The 23529-nt window shown below is 52.5% G+C and overlaps 1 protein-coding gene across 1 annotated transcript in view; it reads right to left on the minus strand.

Annotated features, from left to right (window-relative positions):
* The window catches only part of ITGA8 (integrin subunit alpha 8), a 791003-nt gene that overhangs the window by 274641 nt on the left and 492833 nt on the right, over positions 1-23529 (minus strand). The window contains exons 24-25 of the mRNA XM_069648404.1: positions 22107-22212; positions 18956-19114 (exon numbers count right to left, since the gene is read on the minus strand). Of these exons, the coding sequence (XP_069504505.1) occupies positions 18956-19114; positions 22107-22212 (265 nt within the window). The remainder of the gene's footprint in view (positions 1-18955; positions 19115-22106; positions 22213-23529) is intronic.

Below are 23529 nucleotides of genomic sequence, written 5' to 3' on the forward strand. Positions count from 1 at the left end.
TGACCCCGGGCGGCAGTGGGTGGCATATGTGGAGCCAGGCAATGATTTGGAGATGAGGTAGAGAGGGAGTGAGCCTGGCATGCTGGGGCTGGGAGGCACTCATGACCCCAGCGGCAGTGGGTGGCATATGTGGAGCCAGGCAATGATTTGGAAATGAGGTAGAGAGGGAGTGAGCCTGGCATGCTGGGGCTGGGAGGCACTCATGACCCCAGCGGCAGTGGGTGGCATATGTGGAGCCAGGCAATGATTTGGAAATGAGGTAGAGAGGGAGTGAGCCTGGCATGCTGGGGCTGGGAGGCACTCATGACCCCAGCTGCAGTGGGTGGCATATGTGGAGCCAGGCAATGATTCGGAAATGAGGTAGAGAGGGAGTGAGCCTGGCATGCTGGGGCTGGGAGGCACTCATGACCCCAGCTGCAGTGGGTGGCATATGTGGAGCCAGGCAATGATTCGGAAATGAGGTAGAGAGGGAGTGAGCCTGGCATGCTGGGGCTGGGAGGCACTCATGACCCCAGCTGCAGTGGTGGCATATGTGGAGCCAGGCAATGATTCGGAGATGAGGTAGAGAGGGAGTGAGCCTGGCATGCTGGGGCTGGGAGGCACTCATGACCCCAGCTGCAGTGGGTGGCATATGTGGCACCAGGCAATGATTCGGAGATGAGGTAGAGAGGGAGTTAGCCTGGCATGCTGGGGCTGGGAGGCACTCATGACCCCAGCTGCAGTGGGTGGCATATGTGGAGCCAGGCAATGATTCGGAGATGAGGTAGAGAGGGAGTGAGCCTGGCATGCTGGGGCTGGGAGGCGCTCATAACCCCAGCTGCAGTGGGTGGCATATGTGGAGCCAGGCAAAGATTCGGAGATGAGGTAGAGAGGGAGTGAGCCTGGCATGCTGGGACTGGTAGGTGCTCATGACCCCAGCTGCAGTGGGTGGCATATGTGGAGCCAGGCAATGATTCGGAGATGAGGTAGAGAGGGAGTGAGCCTGGCATGCTGGGGCTGGGTGGCGCTCATGACCCCAGCGGCAGTGGGTGGCATATGTGGAGCCAGGCAATGATTCGGAGATGAGGTAGAGAGGGAGTGAGCCTGGCATGCTGGGGCTGGGAGGCACTCATGACCCCAGCGGCAGTGGGTGGCATATGTGGAGCCAGGCAATGATTCGGAGATAAGGTAGAGAGGGAGTGAGCCTGGCATGCTGGGGCTGGGAGGCACTCATGACCCCAGCGGCAGTGGGTGGCATATGTGGAGCCAGGCAATGATTTGGAGATGAGGTAGAGAGGGAGTGAGCCTGGCATGCTGGGGCTGGGAGGCACTCATGACCCCAGCGGCAGTGGGTGGCATATGTGGAGCCAGGCAATGATTTGGAGATGAGGTAGAGAGGGAGTGAGCCTGGCATGCTGGGGCTGGGAGGCACTCATGACCCCAGCGGCAGTGGGTGGCATATGTGGAGCCAGGCAATGATTTGGAGATGAGGTAGAGAGGGAGTGAGCCTGGCATGCTGGGGCTGGGAGGCACTCATGACCCCAGCGGCAGTGGGTGGCATATGTGGAGCCAGGCAATGATTTGGAGATGAGGTAGAGAGGGAGTGAGCCTGGCATGCTGGGGCTGGGAGGCACTCATGACCCCAGCGGCAGTGGGTGGCATATGTGGAGCCAGGCAATGATTTGGAGATGAGGTAGAGAGGGAGTGAGCCTGGCATGCTGGGGCTGGGAGGCACTCATGACCCCAGCGGCAGTGGGTGGCATATGTGGAGCCAGGCAATGATTTGGAGATGAGGTAGAGAGGGAGTGAGCCTGGCATGCTGGGGCTGGGAGGCACTCATGACCCCAGCGGCAGTGGGTGTCATATGTGGAGCCAGGCAATGATTTGGAGATGAGGTAGAGAGGGAGTGAGCCTGGCATGCTGGGGCTGGGAGGCACTCATGACCCCAGCGGCAGTGGGTGGCATATGTGGAGCCAGGCAATGATTTGGAGATGAGGTAGAGAGGGAGTGAGCCTGGCATGCTGGGGCTGGGAGGCACTCATGACCCCAGCGGCAGTGGGTGGCATATGTGGAGCCAGGCAATGATTTGGAGACGAGGTAGAGAGGGAGTGAGCCTGGCATGCTGGGGCTGGGAGGCACTCATGACCCCAGCGGCAGTGGGTGGCATATGTGGAGCCAGGCAATGATTTGGAGACGAGGTAGAGAGGGAGTGAGCCTGGCATGCTGGGGCTGGGAGGCACTCATGACCCCAGCGGCAGTGGGTGGCATATGTGGAGCCAGGCAATGATTTGGAGACGAGGTAGAGAGGGAGTGAGCCTGGCATGCTGGGGCTGGGAGGCACACATGACCCCAGCTGCAGTGGGTGGCATATGTGGAGCCAGGCAATGATTTGGAAATGAGGTAGAGAGGGAGTGAGCCTGGCATGCTGGGGCTGGGAGGCACTCATGACCCCAGCTGCAGTGGGTGGCATATGTGGAGCCAGGCAATGATTTGGAAACGAGGTAGAGAGGGAGTGAGCCTGGCATGCTGGGGCTGGGAGGCACTCATGACCCGAGCTGCAGTGGGTGGCATATGTGGAGCCAGGCAATGATTCGGAGATGAGGTAGAGAGGGAGTGAGCCTGGCATGCTGGGGCTGGGAGGCACTCATGACCCCAGCGGCAATGTGGGTGGCATATGTGGAGCCAGGCAATGATTTGGAGATGAGGTAGAGAGGGACTGAGCCTGGCCAGCTGGGGCTGGGAGGCACTCATGACCCCAGCTGCAGTGGGTGGCATATGTGGAGCCAGGCAATGATTTGGAGATGAGGTAGAGAGGGAGTGAGCAAGGCCTGCTGGGGCTGGGAGGCACTCATGACCCCAGCTGCAGTGGGTGGCATATTTGGAGCCAGGCAATGATTTGGAGATGAGGTAGAGAGGGAGTGAGCCTGGCATTCTGGGGCTGGGAGGCACTCATGACCCCAGCGGCAGTGGGTGGCATATTTGGAGCCAGGCAATGATTTGGAGATGAGGTAGAGAGGGAGTGAGCCTGGCATTCTGGGGCTGGGAGGCACTCATGACCCCAGCTGCAGTGGGTGGCATATTTGGAGCCAGGCAATGATTTGGAGATGAGGTAGAGAGGGAGTGAGCCTGGCATTCTGGGGCTGGGAGGCACTCATGACCCCAGCGGCAGTGGGTGGCATATTTGGAGCCAGGCAATGATTTGGAGATGAGGTAGAGAGGGAGCGAGTCTGGCATGCTGGGGCTGGGAGGCACTCATGACCCCAGCGGCAGTGGGTGGCATATGTGGAGCCAGGCAATGATTTGGAGATGAGGTAGAGAGGGAGCGAGCCTGGCCGGCTGGGGCTGGGAGGCACTCATGACCCCAGCTGCAGTGGGTGGCATATGTGGAGCCAGGCAATGATTTGGAGATGAGGTAGAGAGGGAGCGAGCAAGGCCTGCTGGGGCTGGGAGGCACTCATGACCCCAGCTGCAGTGGGTGGCATATTTGGAGCCAGGCAATGATTTGGAGATGAGGTAGAGAGGGAGTGAGCCTGGCATTCTGGGGCTGGGAGGCACTCATGACCCCAGCGGCAGTGGGTGGCATATTTGGAGCCAGGCAATGATTTGGAGATGAGGTAGAGAGGGAGTGAGCCTGGCATTCTGGGGCTGGGAGGCACTCATGACCCCAGCTGCAGTGGGTGGCATATTTGGAGCCAGGCAATGATTTGGAGATGAGGTAGAGAGGGAGCGAGCCTGGCATGCTGGGGCTGGGAGGCACTCATGACCCCAGCGGCAGTGGGTGGCATATGTGGAGCCAGGCAATGATTTGGAGATGAGGTAGAGAGGGAGCGAGCCTGGCATGCTGGGGCTGGGAGGCACTCATGACCCCAGCGGCAGTGGGTGGCATATGTGTAGCCAAGCAAGGATTTGGAGATGAGGTAGAGAGGGAGCGAGCCTGGCATGCTGGGGCTGGGAGGCACTCATGACCCCAGCGGCAGTGGGTGGCATATGTGGAGCCAGGCAATGATTTGGAGATGAGGTAGAGAGGGAGCGAGCCTGGCATGCTGGGGCTGGGAGGCACTCATGACCCCAGCGGCAGTGGGTGGCATATGTGGAGCCAGGCAATGATTTGGAGATGAGGTAGAGAGGGAGTGAGCCTGGCATGCTGGGGCTGGGAGGCACTCATGACCCCAGCGGCAGTGGGTGGCATATGTGGAGCCAGGCAATGATTTGGAGATGAGGTAGAGAGGGAGTGAGCCTGGCATGCTGGGGCTGGGAGGCACTCATGACCCCAGCGGCAGTGGGTGGCATATGTGGAGCCAGGCAATGATTTGGAGATGAGGTAGAGAGGGAGTGAGCCTGGCATGCTGGGGCTGGGAGGCACTCATGACCCCAGCGGCAGTGGGTGACATATGTGGAGCCAGGCAATGATTTGGAGATGAGGTAGAGAGGGAGTGAGCCTGGCATGCTGGGGCTGGGAGGCACTCATGACCCCAGCGGCAGTGGGTGGCATATGTGGAGCCAGGCAATGATTTGGAGATGAGGTAGAGAGGGAGTGAGCCTGGCATGCTGGGGCTGGGAGGCACTCATGACCCCAGCGGCAGTGGGTGGCATATGTGGAGCCAGGCAATGATTTGGAGATGAGGTAGAGAGGGAGTGAGCCTGGCATGCTGGGGCTGGGAGGCACTCATGACCCCAGCGGCAGTGGGTGGCATATGTGGAGCCAGGCAATGATTTGGAGACGAGGTAGAGAGGGAGTGAGCCTGGCATGCTGGGGCTGGGAGGCACTCATGACCCCAGCGGCAGTGGGTGGCATATGTGGAGCCAGGCAATGATTTGGAGATGAGGTAGAGAGGGAGTGAGCCTGGCATGCTGGGGCTGGGAGGCACTCATGACCCCAGCTGCAGTGGGTGGCATATGTGGAGCCAGGCAATGATTTGGAAATGAGGTAGAGAGGGAGTGAGCCTGACATGCTGGGGCTGGGAGGCACTCATGACCCCAGCTGCAGTGGGTGGCATATGTGGAGCCAGGCAATGATTCGGAAATGAGGTAGAGAGGGAGTGAGCCTGGCATGCTGGGGCTGGGAGGCACTCATGACCCCAGCTGCAGTGGGTGGCATATGTGGAGCCAGGCAATGATTCGGAGATGAGGTAGAGAGGGAGTGAGCCTGGCATGCTGGGGCTGGGAGGCACTCATGACCCCAGCTGCAGTGGGTGGCATATGTGGAACCAGGCAATGATTCGGAGATGAGGTAGAGAGGGAGTGAGCCTGGCATGCTGGGGCTCGGAGGCACTCATGACCCCAGCTGCAGTGGGTGGCATATGTGGAGCCAGGCAATGATTCGGAGATGAGGTAGAGAGGGAGTGAGCCTGGCATGCTGGGGCTGGGAGGCGCTCATAACCCCAGCTGCAGTGGGTGGCATATGTGGAGCCAGGCAAAGATTCGGAGATGAGGTAGAGAGGGAGTGAGCCTGGCATGCTGGGACTGGGAGGCGCTCATGACCCCAGCTGCAGTGGGTGGCATATGTGGAGCCAGGCAATGATTCGGAGATGAGGTAGAGAGGGAGCGAGCCTGGCATGCTGGGGCTGGGTGGCGCTCATGACCCCAGCGGCAGTGGGTGGCATATGTGGAGCCAGGCAATGATTTGGAGATGAGGTAGAGAGGGAGCGAGCCTGGCATGCTGGGGCTGGGAGGCACTCATGACCCCAGCGGCAGTGGGTGGCATATGTGGAGCCAGGCAATGATTTGGAGATGAGGTAGAGAGGGAGCGAGCCTGGCATGCTGGGGCTGGGAGGCACTCATGACCCCAGCGGCAGTGGGTGGCATATGTGGAGCCAGGCAATGATTTGGAGATGAGGTAGAGAGGGAGTGAGCCTGGCATGCTGGGGCTGGGAGGCACTCATGACCCCAGCGGCAGTGGGTGGCATATGTGGAGCCAGGCAATGATTTGGAGATGAGGTAGAGAGGGAGTGAGCCTGGCATGCTGGGGCTGGGAGGCACTCATGACCCCAGCGGCAGTGGGTGGCATATGTGGAGCCAGGCAATGATTTGGAGACGAGGTAGAGAGGGAGTGAGCCTGGCATGCTGGGGCTGGGAGGCACTCATGACCCCAGCGGCAGTGGGTGGCATATGTGGAGCCAGGCAATGATTTGGAGACGAGGTAGAGAGGGAGTGAGCCTGGCATGCTGGGGCTGGGAGGCACTCATGACCCCAGCGGCAGTGGGTGGCATATGTGGAGCCAGGCAATGATTTGGAGACGAGGTAGAGAGGGAGTGAGCCTGGCATGCTGGGGCTGGGAGGCACTCATGACCCCAGCGGCAGTGGGTGGCATATGTGGAGCCAGGCAATGATTTGGAGATGAGGTAGAGAGGGAGTGAGCCTGGCATGCTGGGGCTGGGAGGCACACATGACCCCAGCTGCAGTGGGTGGCATATGTGGAGCCAGGCAATGATTTGGAAATGAGGTAGAGAAGGAGTGAGCCTGGCATGCTGGGGCTGGGAGGCACTCATGACCCCAGCTGCAGTGGGTGGCATATGTGGAGCCAGGCAATGATTTGGAAACGAGGTAGAGAGGGAGTGAGCCTGGCATGCTGGGGCTGGGAGGCACTCATGACCCCAGCTGCAGTGGGTGGCATATGTGGAACCAGGCAATGATTCGGAGATGAGGTAGAGAGGGAGTGAGCCTGGCATGCTGGGGCTCGGAGGCACTCATGACCCCAGCTGCAGTGGGTGGCATATGTGGAGCCAGGCAATGATTCGGAGATGAGGTAGAGAGGGAGTGAGCCTGGCATGCTGGGGCTGGGAGGCACTCATGACCCCAGCTGCAGTGGGTGGCATATGTGGAGCCAGGCAAAGATTCGGAGATGAGGTAGAGAGGGAGTGAGCCTGGCATGCTGGGACTGGGAGGCGCTCATGACCCCAGCTGCAGTGGGTGGCATATGTGGAGCCAGGCAATGATTCGGAGATGAGGTAGAGAGGGAGTGAGCCTGGCATGCTGGGGCTGGGTGGCGCTCATGACCCCAGCGGCAGTGGGTGGCGTATGTGGAGCCAGGCAATGATTTGGAGATGAGGTAGAGAGGGAGTGAGCCTGGCATGCTGGGGCTGGGAGGCACTCATGACCCCAGCGGCAGTGGGTGGCATATGTGGAGCCAGGCAATGATTTGGAGATGAGGTAGAGAGGGAGTGAGCCTGGCATGCTGGGGCTGGGAGGCACTCATGACCCCAGCGGCAGTGGGTGGCATATGTGGAGCCAGGCAATGATTTGGAGATGAGGTAGAGAGGGAGTGAGCCTGGCATGCTGGGGCTGGGAGGCACTCATGACCCCAGCGGCAGTGGGTGGCATATGTGGAGCCAGGCAATGATTTGGAGATGAGGTAGAGAGGGAGTGAGCCTGGCATGCTGGGGCTGGGAGGCACTCATGACCCCAGCGGCAGTGGGTGGCATATGTGGAGCCAGGCAATGATTTGGAGATGAGGTAGAGAGGGAGTGAGCCTGGCATGCTGGGGCTGGGAGGCACTCATGACCCCAGCGGCAGTGGGTGGCATATGTGGAGCCAGGCAATGATTTGGAGATGAGGTAGAGAGGGAGTGAGCCTGGCATGCCGGGGCTGGGAGGCACTCATGACCCCAGCGGCAGTGGGTGGCATATGTGGAGCCAGGCAATGATTTGGAGACGAGGTAGAGAGGGAGTGAGCATGGCATGCTGGGGCTGGGAGGCACTCATGACCCCAGCGGCAGTGGGTGGCATATGTGGAGCCAGGCAATGATTTGGAGACGAGGTAGAGAGGGAGTGAGCCTGGCATGCTGGGGCTGGGAGGCACTCATGACCCCAGCGGCAGTGGGTGGCATATGTGGAGCCAGGCAATGATTTGGAGATGAGGTAGAGAGGGAGTGAGCCTGGCATGCTGGGGCTGGGAGGCACACATGACCCCAGCTGCAGTGGGTGGCATATGTGGAGCCAGGCAATGATTTGGAAATGAGGTAGAGAGGGAGTGAGCCTGGCATGCTGGGGCTGGGAGGCACTCATGACCCCAGCTGCAGTGGGTGGCATATGTGGAGCCAGGCAATGATTTGGAAACGAGGTAGAGAGGGAGTGAGCCTGGCATGCTGGGGCTGGGAGGCACTCATGACCCGAGCTGCAGTGGGTGGCATATGTGGAGCCAGGCAATGATTCTGAGATGAGGTAGAGAGGGAGTGAGCCTGGCATGCTGGGGCTGGGAGGCACTCATGACCCCAGCGGCAGTGGGTGGCATATGTGGAGCCAGGCAATGATTTGGAGATGAGGTAGAGAGGGACTGAGCCTGGCCGGCTGGGGCTGGGAGGCACTCATGACCCCAGCTGCAGTGGGTGGCATATGTGGAGCCAGGCAATGATTTGGAGATGAGGTAGAGAGGGAGTGAGCAAGGCCTGCTGGGGCTGGGAGGCACTCATGACCCCAGCTGCAGTGGGTGGCATATTTGGAGCCAGGCAATGATTTGGAGATGAGGTAGAGAGGGAGTGAGCCTGGCATTCTGGGGCTGGGAGGCACTCATGACCCCAGCGGCAGTGGGTGGCATATTTGGAGCCAGGCAATGATTTGGAGATGAGGTAGAGAGGGAGTGAGCCTGGCATTCTGGGGCTGGGAGGCACTCATGACCCCAGCGGCAGTGGGTGGCATATTTGGAGCCAGGCAATGATTTGGAGATGAGGTAGAGAGGGAGTGAGCCTGGCATTCTGGGGCTGGGAGGCACTCATGACCCCAGCTGCAGTGGGTGGCATATTTGGAGCCAGGCAATGATTTGGAGATGAGGTAGAGAGGGAGCGAGCCTGGCATGCTGGGGCTGGGAGGCACTCATGACCCCAGCGGCAGTGGGTGGCATATGTGGAGCCAGGCAATGATTTGGAGATGAGGTAGAGAGGGAGCGAGCCTGGCCGGCTGGGGCTGGGAGGCACTCATGACCCCAGCTGCAGTGGGTGGCATATGTGGAGCCAGGCAATGATTTGGAGATGAGGTAGAGAGGGAGTGAGCAAGGCCTGCTGGGGCTGGGAGGCACTCATGACCCCAGCTGCAGTGGGTGGCATATTTGGAGCCAGGCAATGATTTGGAGATGAGGTAGAGAGGGAGTGAGCCTGGCATTCTGGGGCTGGGAGGCACTCATGACCCCAGCGGCAGTGGGTGGCATATTTGGAGCCAGGCAATGATTTGGAGATGAGGTAGAGAGGGAGTGAGCCTGGCATTCTGGGGCTGGGAGGCACTCATGACCCCAGCTGCAGTGGGTGGCATATTTGGAGCCAGGCAATGATTTGGAGATGAGGTAGAGAGGGAGCGAGCCTGGCATGCTGGGGCTGGGAGGCACTCATGACCCCAGCGGCAGTGGGTGGCATATGTGGAGCCAGGCAATGATTTGGAGATGAGGTAGAGAGGGAGCGAGCCTGGCATGCTGGGGCTGGGAGGCACTCATGACCCCAGCGGCAGTGGGTGGCATATGTGGAGCCAAGCAAGTATTTGGAGATGAGGTAGAGAGGGAGCGAGCCTGGCATGCTGGGGCTGGGAGGCACTCATGACCCCAGCGGCAGTGGGTGGCATATGTGGAGCCAGGCAATGATTTGGAGATGAGGTAGAGAGGGAGTGAGCCTGGCATGCTGGGGCTAGGAGGCACTCATGACCCCAGCGGCAGTGGGTGGCATATGTGGAGCCAGGCAATGATTTGGAGATGAGGTAGAGAGGGAGTGAGCCTGGCATGCTGGGGCTGGGAGGCACTCATGACCCCAGCGGCAGTGGGTGGCATATGTGGAGCCAGGCAATGATTTGGAGATGAGGTAGAGAGGGAGTGAGCCTGGCATGCTGGGGCTGGGAGGCACTCATGACCCCAGCGGCAGTGGGTGGCATATGTGGAGCCAGGCAATGATTTGGAGATGAGGTAGAGAGGGAGTGAGCCTGGCATGCTGGGGCTGGGAGGCACTCATGACCCCAGCGGCAGTGGGTGGCATATGTGGAGCCAGGCAATGATTTGGAAATGAGGTAGAGAGGGAGTGAGCCTGGCATGCTGGGGCTGGAAGGCACTCATGACCCCAGCTGCAGTGGGTGGCATATGTGGAGCCAGGCAATGATTCGGAAATGAGGTAGAGAGGGAGTGAGCCTGGCATGCTGGGGCTGGGAGGCACTCATGACCCCAGCTGCAGTGGGTGGCATATGTGGAGCCAGGCAATGATTCGGAAATGAGGTAGAGAGGGAGTGAGCCTGGCATGCTGGGGCTGGGAGGCACTCATGACCCCAGCTGCAGTGGGTGGCATATGTGGAGCCAGGCAATGATTCGGAGATGAGGTAGAGAGGGAGTGAGCCTGGCATGCTGGGGCTGGGAGGCACTCATGACCCCAGCTGCAGTGGGTGGCATATGTGGAACCAGGCAATGATTCGGAGATGAGGTAGAGAGGAAGTGAGCCTGGCATGCTGGGGCTCGGAGGCACTCATGACCCCAGCTGCAGTGGGTGGCATATGTGGAGCCAGGCAATGATTCGGAGATGAGGTAGAGAGGGAGTGAGCCTGGCATGCTGGGGCTGGGAGGCGCTCATAACCCCAGCTGCAGTGGGTGGCATATGTGGAGCCAGGCAAAGATTCGGAGATGAGGTAGAGAGGGAGTGAGCCTGGCATGCTGGGACTGGGAGGCGCTCATGACCCCAGCTGCAGTGGGTGGCATATGTGGAGCCAGGCAATGATTCGGAGATGAGGTAGAGAGGGAGCGAGCCTGGCATGCTGGGGCTGGGTGGCGCTCATGACCCCAGCGGCAGTGGGTGGCATATGTGGAGCCAGGCAATGATTCGGAGATGAGGTAGAGAGGGAGCGAGCCTGGCATGCTGGGGCTGGGAGGCACTCATGACCCCAGCGGCAGTGGGTGGCATATGTGGAGCCAGGCAATGATTCGGAGATGAGGTAGAGAGGGAGTGAGCCTGGCATGCTGGGGCTGGGAGGCACTCATGACCCCAGCGGCAGTGGGTGGCATATGTGGAGCCAGGCAATGATTCGGAGATGAGGTAGAGAGGGAGTGAGCCTGGCATGCTGGGGCTGGGAGGCACTCATGACCCCAGCGGCAGTGGGTGGCATATGTGGAGCCAGGCAATGATTTGGAGATGAGGTAGAGAGGGAGTGAGCCTGGCATGCTGGGGCTGGGAGGCACTCATGACCCCAGCGGCAGTGGGTGGCATATGTGGAGCCAGGCAATGATTTGGAGATGAGGTAGAGAGGGAGTGAGCCTGGCATGCTGGGGCTGGGAGGCACTCATGACCCCAGCGGCAGTGGGTGGCATATGTGGAGCCAGGCAATGATTTGGAGATGAGGTAGAGAGGGAGTGAGCCTGGCATGCTGGGGCTGGGAGGCACTCATGACCCCAGCGGCAGTGGGTGGCATATGTGGAGCCAGGCAATGATTTGGAGATGAGGTAGAGAGGGAGTGAGCCTGGCATGCTGGGGCTGGGAGGCACTCATGACCCCAGCGGCAGTGGGTGGCATATGTGGAGCCAGGCAATGATTTGGAGATGAGGTAGAGAGGGAGTGAGCCTGGCATGCTGGGGCTGGGAGGCACTCATGACCCCAGCGGCAGTGGGTGGCATATGTGGAGCCAGGCAATGATTTGGAGACGAGGTAGAGAGGGAGTGAGCCTGGCATGCTGGGGCTGGGAGGCACTCATGACCCCAGCGGCAGTGGGTGGCATATGTGGAGCCAGGCAATGATTTGGAGACGAGGTAGAGAGGGAGTGAGCCTGGCATGCTGGGGCTGGGAGGCACTCATGACCCCAGCGGCAGTGGGTGGCATATGTGGAGCCAGGCAATGATTTGGAGATGAGGTAGAGAGGGAGTGAGCCTGGCATGCTGGGGCTGGGAGGCACACATGACCCCAGCGGCAGTGGGTGGCATATGTGGAGCCAGGCAATGATTTGGAAATGAGGTAGAGAAGGAGTGAGCCTGGCATGCTGGGGCTGGGAGGCACTCATGACCCCAGCTGCAGTGGGTGGCATATGTGGAGCCAGGCAATGATTTGGAAACGAGGTAGAGAGGGAGTGAGCCTGGCATGCTGGGGCTGGGAGGCACTCATGACCCCAGCTGCAGTGGGTGGCATATGTGGAGCCAGGCAATGATTCGGAGATGAGGTAGAGAGGGAGTGAGCCTGGCATGCTGGGGCTGGGAGGCACTCATGACCCCAGCTGCAGTGGGTGGCATATGTGGAGCCAGGTAATGATTTGGAGATGAGGTAGAGAGAGAGTGAGCCTGGCATGCTGGGGCTGGGAGGCACTCATGACCCCAGCTGCAGTGGGTGGCATATGTGGAGCCAGGCAATGATTTGGAGATGAGGTAGAGAGGGAGTGAGCCTGGCATGCTGGGGCTGGGAGGCACTCATGACCCCAGCTGCAGTGGGTGGCATATGTGGAGCCAGGCAATGATTTGGAGATGAGGTAGAGAGGGAGTGAGCCTGGCATGCTGGGGCTGGGAGGCACTCATGACCCCAGCGGCAGTGGGTGGCATATGTGGAGCCAGGCAATGATTCGGAGATGAGGTAGAGAGGGAGTGAGCCTGGCATGCTTGGGCTGGGAGGCACTCATGACCCCAGCGGCAGTGGGTGGCATATGTGGAGCCAGGCAATGATTCGGAGATGAGGTAGAGAGGGAGTGAGCCTGGCATGCTGGGGCTGGGAGGCACTCATGACCCCAGCGGCAGTGGGTGGCATATGTGGAGCCAGGCAATGATTTGGAGATGAGGTAGAGAGGGAGTGAGCCTGGCATGCTGGGGCTGGGAGGCACTCATGACCCCAGCTGCAGTGGGTGGCATATGTGGAGCCAGGCAATGATTTTGAGATGAGGTAGAAAGGGAGTGAGCCTGGCATGCTGGATCCAGGAGTTATGGATGGCTAATAATCTCATTATCCCTTTAGCGTCCCCTCTCCAAGGCCCTACCTATCGGCTGCTTTCTGGCAGATACTATATTGAGACTCCAGTGAGTATGGCAGGACCAATGAGTGTACTTGTCTGGATTAATTAATTAAATCAACCACCCAGGTGTGATGTGACTCTGAAAGAACTTTTTTTGCGGGGGTACAAGAAGCAGGCTGCCCATAGGTTCTCCCATCTGGGCCGCTCTTCTCTCCTGCTTGCCCACTAGGGTTTATTATGAAGGGGGTCCATGCTGCTTTGAAGTCTCTCACTGGGGACTAAAAACTTACTGCTGCTCCCCCTCCGTTGGCCACCTTCTGCTGGATCATCATAGTGAATTTCAGCTTCTCACCAACTCAACCTGACTCGATTGACTCACGTTCCTCTAGCATTGCTTTTTTGTCTTTCTTTTTTGAATTTTATAATGTTTACTTACAAAATGTTGTACAGCTTTTGGCAATCGCCATGATGCCCATTTTGAGAAAAGTGCTTTTGAAAAAAAAGAAAAAACATTGCTCAAGCTAACCGGGCGTGTACAGTGAGTGGAAGCAATCATAGCTATTCAATAGGTTGGTTACAGTTCAGTGAAAGAGACCTGCATAGGACAGCAGCTCTCTGTCGACAGAATTCCATTGCAGAGGCCTCTTTCATAACCCTGGACAGTGAAAAAGATAGGGGAGAGATTTGCTTCTGATAAGCCAATAAGGGGAAACATCAACAGCCCTTGGTTGACTGCTCCATGCAGAGTCAGCGCTGCTGTGATAGAAGTGGAAGGTTGTGGATCTTCTCCGCTATGGGAATAGATCATCCCTCCTTGGGAAAGGGCGGGCTCACGTGATCATACATGACCTTCTCATCTGTAAACATGGGCTCCATATATTTCTGAACCAGTGCAATCATAAGGAGTTTGATGCAAGAGCTCGCGAAGCAGCGGGCCTCAGCAGAGCGCTATCCATCATTCCAGTGCCTGCGGAGGCATGGAAAGGCATCCATTAGTGGAACAGAGTTATTGAGAAATCATGACTCTTTTGCGACTCCGAGTGGGGTAAAAAAAACAGCAGCCAGCTTCCGCTCGTTCCACTATTATTAATTGTGTTATCTTGTTTGTTTTACTCTGGGTCAGAATCTCCCCAAAAAGTGATTAATGAAGCCCATATATAGTTCCAGAAGGACTGCTCCGAGATAACATACTAAACGCGTGATTTATACCGATCACGTCCAATAATTCTCGCCAACATACATTTTCTAGTCTTCCTTTTACGGTAAAAGAAACCATTCTTCATGTTTTATGCGACTGCAAAGAACTGCTATTGAAAAGGTTCAAGCTGCAAACTGATGGATAGGAGCAACCGAGCCTGCAGTGGCCGTTCACCAGACATGAAAGGTCTGAGAACAGGGCACGCATGAAGGACTTGTGGTACCAGTCGACCATGATAACCTATGCTGCTAAATAATCATTGGACTACTGGACACTCTGGACGGCCTTCATCAGCCAGTCACACTATGCTCTTCTCTCACTGCTTATAGTTCAATGCTATGATTTAGAGTGGGACGCACACTCTGCTGTACTTAGAATCTGTGCCAGTAGAGCTGGCCTACCAATATGTGTACTGATGCAAGATATATACTTCCCGGAACACCAGGATGAGCATGGTGTGATTGAAGGGCAAGTCAGAGCAGGTATCAGCAGTCAACAGTATTACATTGAATGGCTAAAGGCACAACACACATCCACATAGCGTAGTATGCACAAGAAATAATATCCATGCGGCAACCCCATGGCTAGCCTGTCACTCCAAACATCACATCTCTCCTGCTGATTCCATTGCTACAATCTGGAAATGAAGTCTACATGACCCAGAAAGCTACTGGATTGTTCCATCTGAGCATATTATTTTAGTTGGACTGACTTTAACTACCAGCATCAGCAAGGGATGGCAGCGCCACATGGTTTTGCCAAAGAGGGGCTAGTTGCTCCCGCTAGTAAAGCAGTCTGCCATATTGCTGAGTGGCAGGGAGTGGAATTCTTTCATAGAATGGAAGGACATATTTGGCCAGTGTAATTTCAGACACTGTAATTGACAGAAGACAGTAGAGCATTCCCAAGAGCAAGCACGCGCCAGCCCATGTGAGGGACATGCACAGAAAAAAATAAGCCTTAGGGCCAATGCAAATTCAGAGGATTAAGAGCAAACGAATCATGTGTGGCATGCTGTGTGCACTGTCTCGCACAAAGCTACCATGAAACGCCCCGGAACAAGGAAATGCACCATGTACAAACAATGAGAAGAGGATATCACACAAAGCAATACCTGTCATCAATGATAGCAGAGAGAGAAAAACAGGAAACCTATGCCCACCACAGATGCAAAACCCACTCATTCAGTAGACCAAACTGAGGAAGCATACATAAAACATAGCTATGCACCACCTACCGTCCATAGGTGGTGCATAATGGGGGTAGATAATGGCGGTGTGAAAACCATCAGGGTGGCTGAACTCATGGCATTAACACTATTTACACCAATGCTGTTTACACGGAGTTATTTTTGGCACATGGCATATTATAATTGCCATATTAATGTCACAGGATTGATGAATGACTGCATCAGGCATGCATGGAAAACAAGCAAATCGCATCAATAGTGGTCAAAGCACATTGGTGTGATGGAACCTCCGCCACCACCAGTGCAATCGTACAGATTGGGATTCATTGCAGGGAATTCATGGGATGTCGGGCTGCCACAGCTATATCCTGAACTAGCATGCCAGGTGGGGGTCCCCTATGCAACACCAGAAGGGGGCAAGAACCAGCTCAGCATCGCTCCGGAAGGAATGGGGGTGATCGGCAGGGATTGCGCAAATATGAACCATAGGATGGACAGGTACCTCTATAAAATATTCAGTAAGCTTTCGATATCTGGGGATACTCACCACCCGACCCACCTAGAAGAATCTGGAGGCACAACCCATGCACCCCCTGTGGTGAATAATTGAAGCATAGACTGTTGCTGCTGCTAACCGTTTTTATCACAGCCACAAGAACTGACAGAAGTCAAGTACCTGAGCGGGCAACCTATTAACAAAGCGCCATCAATGGCGGCAAGGTACGTATAATACACAACTCCACTGGCCGCAGGCATGGCTATCCACACACATCAGTATACAGCAAGGACTACGACAACATTTGGTTATGTTATTCACATAAATTCTCCTCCTGCTTACACCAGACTATGCCTCAACACCTCTGATAGAAGATCTATGCAGCGCAGACCTATGGCAAATTTGGGGACGCTGAACACATAGCAATTCTCTAGCACTGGCACCACCCCAGTCCTCTCAGCACTCATCCACATGCCTGACCACATGGGTTGCCCTCTACCGGAGCCTGGCCAGCCCTGCTAAGCCTGTTTTGGCCAAGTGCACACACGCATCCTAATTGTGTTCCATGAACTTCTCCACTCTTGACTTTGATCCTCAGAGGGCATTCCCACTAACAGTGCATTGAGACTATAATAATGGTAAAATGTCACTATACAAATGACAAGTACAATACAATACAATACATGCTGTCCTGTTTATTAACACTAAGGGCCTGATTTACAAGGCCTTTTTTCAATGGGCTTGCACCATTGCCTAAAGCTTTTGTATATCAGGCCCTTAATCTGATACCGCCAGTTGATTTTAGACTCTTGAGAATTTGATGATAACGCTGGTGAAGTAAAAAAAATGTTTTAAATAGATAAATAAAATCTATAAGGCTGAAATCAAAAGTTAGGACATGTGCACACAATTTAAGTTAATATCGTATCATAGATTGTCGCTGACTCAGCAAGTTGTCAATGCGAAATCAAAGGTATTTTCTATGCACATGGACAGCAAGCACACGCCAACACATTTAATGAAACCACACAACCATTGTGTTTTTCTTGAAAGCCCTGCAAAACATTGGCCCAAGTTATCTGACTAGTAAAATCAGCAGTATTCTCACTCTCGCAACTTGCGCTCATCGCATGCCCCGCCTCTAGAGGGACATCGCTTCAAATGGGCATTAGGGAGATCCGTTTTGGTTCTGGCAGCCACGTACTGGAATGTTTGACCTGCGGACTTGCGCAGTAGTTGCAATTCCATTATCTTTAGGAAGGATTTTAAAACCTGTCTATGTCCGTCCGTCATTTCCCTCTTTAATGATGGGATGTGGCGCCTCGATTCTGTAGCAGCGCTTTGAGGCTTATACAAGATACCACGTACCATAATGAAACACATGTAAAATTGAAATTCCCTAAATGCCTACACTATTTGTATTTTTGTATTTTTTATACTACACTGTATGTATGCTACACAGAAGTATGCAGATAACTGAAATGACATTGGACTTAGGAGGTATTGTATAGAAAATAACAAGGTGGAGTACAGTGCTCACTGTTCTTAGAGAGGCGCAGCTTCACCTCACTGATGAGGCCCAACAAGGCTGAAACACGTGCTTGGGGTTGCTGTTGGTACTCTTGTTCAGAGGAGAGTTGCCTAGTATTTCGGAGCTGGACTGCCCCTGGGCAGGACAAAGACTGATATGCAGGGAAATTTCTTCTCTGTGAAAGGGACAGTGAGCTAAAGACTTGGTAGAGTCTCTCCCAGGGGTTACTCACCCAAGAACAGGTCATTGGGCTGTGTTCATGCTGGTAGAGAGATTCCCAGACCACCCCCTTGTTTTACAGTGAATAAAGGTTAACTCAAAGTATGTGGACGTTTACACATTGTACACCATTTGTATGTGGTTTGCTAGATCCATGGCTGTGACTTTGCCCCTACTGTCAAATATGTAAAGACCACGAAAGGCATTGGTGCAACTTATCCTAAAACACGAACTAAAGAATATACAAGGCAGCATGGACAATCGCGTATGAATGTCAGTGTTCTCAAAACTTTATAGCGCTTTATGAAGCTTTTTATAACAGTCTAAGATTGTGCGCATCAAGCCAGCTAGTAGTTAAACGAAGTGAAGTTATTGTGATACCTACAAATATGTGTGAGAAGATTCTAGATAAAATCACCTACAGTGAAGAAAGTTTGCATCCTTTTTGGTCGTTTCTAAAACACAACTGGTTTGTGAAACTGGATGGCTGGATAATAACAGACCTGCGCTTGGCAATAGACTTCCAAGCACCTAGGACCATGGCAAACGTATATATGTGCTCAGCTTAGAATATCTGGCGACACAGTATATTGCCTGAATGTTTCAGACAGCTATTAACTCTTGTCTTCTTTAACTCTTAAACAGCACACAGAATGTTTCATGATATACCCAAAATGACATGCAAACTGCTGATTACATAACCTGGTAACAAGGAACTTAACTAGATATGTATGCAAACATTATTAAAACATTTAAAGTACATATTTTGTTTTAGCTTCAGTTAATAATGAATTGACCGTGTTTACTCAAATGTTGTCAATGGTGGTTAAAGACTTGTGAAAGTAAAACAGTGCCTTCTCTTTCATATCACGTCAATAGAAGAAACAGAAAATGCAATTATCTTGTGATGTTTGATTTTGTTCACACAACTTATAATTGTAACTGACTCTGTGACACTTCCCCCCTCTGTGCAACCTCTAGCACTTACCCCTTCCCTTGACACATCTCTCTCTCTCTCTGCACTTGCACGTTCCGAAGGTTCACATGCACAATGAAGTAATGCACAATGAAGTAACATTAAATAAATAAATAAATAAAATACATAATTCAACAATGTGGCATAACAATGAAGGAAAGGTCTCGTGATTGCATTCTCTAGGACCAAATGCAATAGCCCCTACAGAAAAATCAATAAATGCTCCTGCATTTTTATAGCATGTATGTAGTATGCATGTCAAGAGCATGAACCTAGCCTTGATAATGACCCAGGTTTTATTTATTTCCCATTCAATCACAATATTTTGGAGAAAAAGAAGGCCTAACAGCATGGTTCTCACACATCATCAGTTCGCAGCTGTGGTTTAATTTCCAAAGTGAGGGCCAACACTGGACATTTTAATCAGACGTTATCGACATTCTTGATCTATTTCCACACTGAAAAAAGCTCGGGAGTGAAATCATATCCTACCTTTAATTGCAATTTGTTGATGGCGGTACTTGTTTCACACTTTAAAGGCCCGTCTGTCTTAATACTGAAAACGTACAGCAGAAATTCATCACGACTGGCTAAGGGCCAACCAACATTGAGAAGTGTATCGCTGATGGCACTTGGTCCTATGTTATGAAGCTGCGAATGAATTAGGAATAGTAGATTAAAGTTAAATGCAATAATGCAGGTCTAAATACAGAATCATAATGGAAAGACCCAAGGGGAAGCCTTACAAAGAAAAAAGCATTAGAAGACCAAAATATAGGAATTCACAATTTATGGGACATTCAGCAATTCAATTTACTGTAGTGGTTGTTATGAAATGTTTAACTCTGTAGGGCCTGATTCACAAAGATTAGCATTGTAGTAAATGAGGAGATGCTGGAACGCATCTCAGATTTGCACCCACTACCTCATACCTGATTCACAAGGGCAGAACAGGAGATATCCTGATCAACTTTGAGATGTTCATATGCAAGTACGAATTATTAATATCGTCTTAAGGGTCGTTTTAAGGGTATCTCAAAGATACTCAGAGCAGTACTGATTACTCCCCTACCTACTCCAGTCTTGCCACTTCAAACTAAATTTGCACCTATAGCATAGAGCTGGCACAGTATACGTTGCACACGTGCAAACCTATGGTTGTGATTTGCCTATTATCCGATTGACAGTCATTTTTTGCACACAGAAGTTGGAAAACTGTATGTTAACCCGTTATTTAGGATCTACGATCCCAGCGCTGTCCTTCATAAATGCCTTTATGCTTGTGCAGATCAGAACAAGGCACACAGGCAATAGGGTTTAGCTATGTCAGTACCAATGCCTAACTACACCCCAACGCTCAGAGACACAGTGCCTCCTTACATGGATGGCGGTGAACCATGGCGCTATTAGCGCCATGGTTCATGCCGGTAAAATACCGGCACCGCCTTGGTGGAAAGGGGAATTACCGCCTTATTCCAAGGTTGGCGGGGCGGTAATTCCCCCTTCCACCATTGCCCTTCCCCATTCCAATTTTTGCCCCTTAGGGCTCTATGGGAATGGGGAAGGCGCTAATTACGGTACCGCAAATTGCAGTACCGTAATTAGCTCCCTGGTCCCTTTGCGGGTTGGTTTTTACCGCCTGCAAAAAGCAGGCGTTACATTCCCCAACCCGCAAAGGGACCTCGTAGTAAGGCGGTAAGGATTTTCCGGTACCGGTAAAATACCGGTACCGGTAAACCCTTACCGCCATCCGTGTAATGAGGCCCACAGTCTTCTGGTCCCTCCGTAATGGAGCGCAACTGTTGTCTCACATCGCACACTCTCTAGTAGGATACCAAGCTACTAAGTGCTTAACTATGTAACTATGGAGTTTGGGGATTTTCAAAGCAGTAAGCAGTGGTTAAGTTATCCTTTGTGCTCTGTAACTTCCCATAATTATGAGATCTCTTAAAAGAATAATCATGTTTACATATCTTTTATTAGTAATCACAGTACAGCTAATGTGTTGTGAAATAACATGCCCACACATCAGAGCAATACAGAGCAAAGAGGTTCTGGCATTCGGTGGCAGCACATAAAAATATAAACCTGAGATACTCACATTAGTAGATTACAATGCAACGGGAAAACATCTAGGGCCTCATTATAACATAGGCGCTCCCGTAATGAAGGGTGCCGGTACGGGACCGGCACCCTTCATTACGGGATGGCCTATTACCAGGTCCCCTTGCGGGACCCAGTAAGGACGCCTGGTCAGACCAGACGTCCTTTGCGGGTCCTGCGAGGGGACCAGGGAGCTAATAACTGGCCCATTATTAACAGGCCCGTTATTAGCTCCCTCCGCATTCCCATTGAGCCCTATGGGGAATGGGGATGGGTTCCTTCAAGGAGGAATTACTGGGTCTTCCAAAGTCGGAATGACCCGGTTATTCCTCATTGAAGGAACCCGGTACTGCAGCCATGCTCTTATTAAGGGCATGGCTGCCTCCATACTCGTAATGAGGCCCCTAGTTTATATCCTGAGGTTGACAGGACCTCCTGGGTTACTGTCCACACTGGGAGCAGAAGATGCCGAACAGATATGGATGAAAAGAAAAGAAGCCCAGATATATTGTGAACACTGCTTTAGTCGGAGCAGGGCATGTTAACCCTTCTCATGCTCATTACACCATGCATAATACATACAAATATTTTATGGCAATGGGTATGTACATGAGACTTGCTGGAAAGTACAGACACCAACATGTAAATTCATTATCAAGAGCACGACCACAAACGTTTTAAGGATGAAAAATCAACACAGACTAACATATTTCTTAAGTGCCAGACAATTGAAGAGAAATATTTTAGTTAATTATCATAGTATTTATGTTTGTTCATTAATAAACAAACAACTAATAAGATTAGAAATGTAGACGTAGCTCTACACCAAAAGTGTGTATGTTTAAAGAATATATAAGCATATTGTAAAATGCCATTAATTCCTACAATTAAAACCATTCTAGAATAAACTTTTGAATAGCATATTCTTTTCCGAAGACCTCTGAATAGGTTTAACTAAATTCTCTTCATTTATCAACCATTCGGATTGCAAAATTCTGATGAAAATGTTATCACTCACAACTCTCTGCCAGTTCACAACCCCGCCCTCTCACATACTCATGTGTGTGGACTTGCTTGACACGGCAAGTTGATGTGATGCCTAGTTCATGATGCCAGCTGCGAGAATCCGCCAGCATGGCCATTAGCTCGAGATCAACTTCACTGTGAACAGGCCACTTCTTTGCAGTGGTCATTGGCAAAATAAACCCGAGTAACCAGCAGGCGCCTCAGCCTCTTTGTGTAGGTAGGCAATCTGGCCAGTTGTTCTTTATATGATCTTCCGTGCAATTTAAGTGAGGGTGATCGAGTGTGGTGCTACAGCTTAGATACTGTAAGAGGATACTGGCGACGAAAGAATACTGGCAGAGAATTAGATATGGTGTGTGCTATAACAGCAATGATAACTACTATAGGACATCCAGCTGGGTGCATGTTATCTTTCAGTGGTTTGGGCCTTCTGATGCAAGGCAGGCACTGTAATATCACACTGTTTTGCTGTGAGGATTCTGGAATAGTCAATTGTAATATCTTGGGTACCGACCTCATAAATATGCTGCACTAGAGGTCCGTGGTGTCCTTCTTCAGTGGGTTTTTCTTTTGGCTCCCAGTTCGTAAAGGGTAGGATAATTTGTGGCGGATGGGATACTCTGTGACAAAAAAGGGACAAAGCCTATTAGTGTCATAGAAACATGATCTGTGGCTGGATCCTTTGCATGTTTACGTAAATTAGCATATTACAATTCTAGATCAATTACACACCAGTTCCTATTCATTTCACTACAGAAAATGAAGTCAATCGTTCAAAAGAGACTCAAGAACAAAACCAGAAGAGATTACACAAGTTCGGTGTCAAGGGGCGGGAGTTATTTAATGGGTGATCATTGGACACCCTACATGCCACACAACACTTCAAACAGCCATGCTTTTATTCAGTTCAATGAAGAATGAGTCACATTCTATTTTCAGGAAGAATATGAAAATATGACTATTTAAGGGGTGTTTCTTGACCAATCAGATTTCCCGAATGCATGTAATAACTGCAGTTATTTTGCTGCAGTGCTGAGCAGTCTTGGTGGCTTATACACCTCAATCCAGTGGTGGCCATTCCTCCTTCAATCAACTGCTCTGCTTCTTCTATCATCAGCCTGGCATCCCCCAACCAGGGGCTGAATGAACCTGTTTCTTGGTGAGCAGCATGGCGTGCTCCAAGCTGACCCACTCCTCTCCCCTTACATGAGCCCCCGCAGACCACAGGGCAAGCTTCAGTTCCGTTCAAATCAACGCCAGACTTCTAACGTCACCTGTTTATGATGGCTAGGAATAAGCCCGGGCCCAGGCAACTGAGTGCCTCACCTGTGCATGCCACTAAACCTGCAGATGGGACAGCAACGGCCTGGATAAAACAGTGTGTGTCAGTGACAGCAGATCACTCGAGGGAAACACGCACCTTCTCTTCTTCACTCCCCTACATGAGTAGCCCCGGAAGTCTCTTTCATACCCTCCCGAGACCCGCCTTCTACTTTGCAGGGGCTCCAGAACATGCTGACCTATAGGAAAACGAATGTCTGCAGCAGAGAGAATCAGACCTTTGCATTCCAAAAAGGAACATATGCTTTCTCTCTACTTCTCTTATTAAAATACCCTGTAACCCTTTTGCAATCCTTTAGCTAGTTCAATTTGTATGTAATCTATATATGTCGGAAAGTCAAGAAGGCCCAGCAAGAAGAGGGGGATTATCTGAGACATTCAAGTTAGCAACATGCATTGGAATGTTGATGCTCCAAATCCAACTCCTGAATCTTTAGGGTCCGGGTTTCTGGGCTCACCGAATAGTGAATGACCACATGAAAGTGTAACTCTATGTTAGTCACTGAAATCCGTTGAATGTGCATTTTCTCTCATATGTATGGCCAGGATCCTGGATGGATGTTATCATTCATCGGGTCGATGTGCCAAGGAATAGC

This window comes from Ambystoma mexicanum, chromosome 2q (genome assembly GCF_040938575.1).
Source record: "Ambystoma mexicanum isolate Mex_15411 chromosome 2q, UKY_AmexF1_1, whole genome shotgun sequence".
NCBI classification, from domain to species: Eukaryota; Metazoa; Chordata; class Amphibia; order Caudata; family Ambystomatidae; genus Ambystoma; species Ambystoma mexicanum.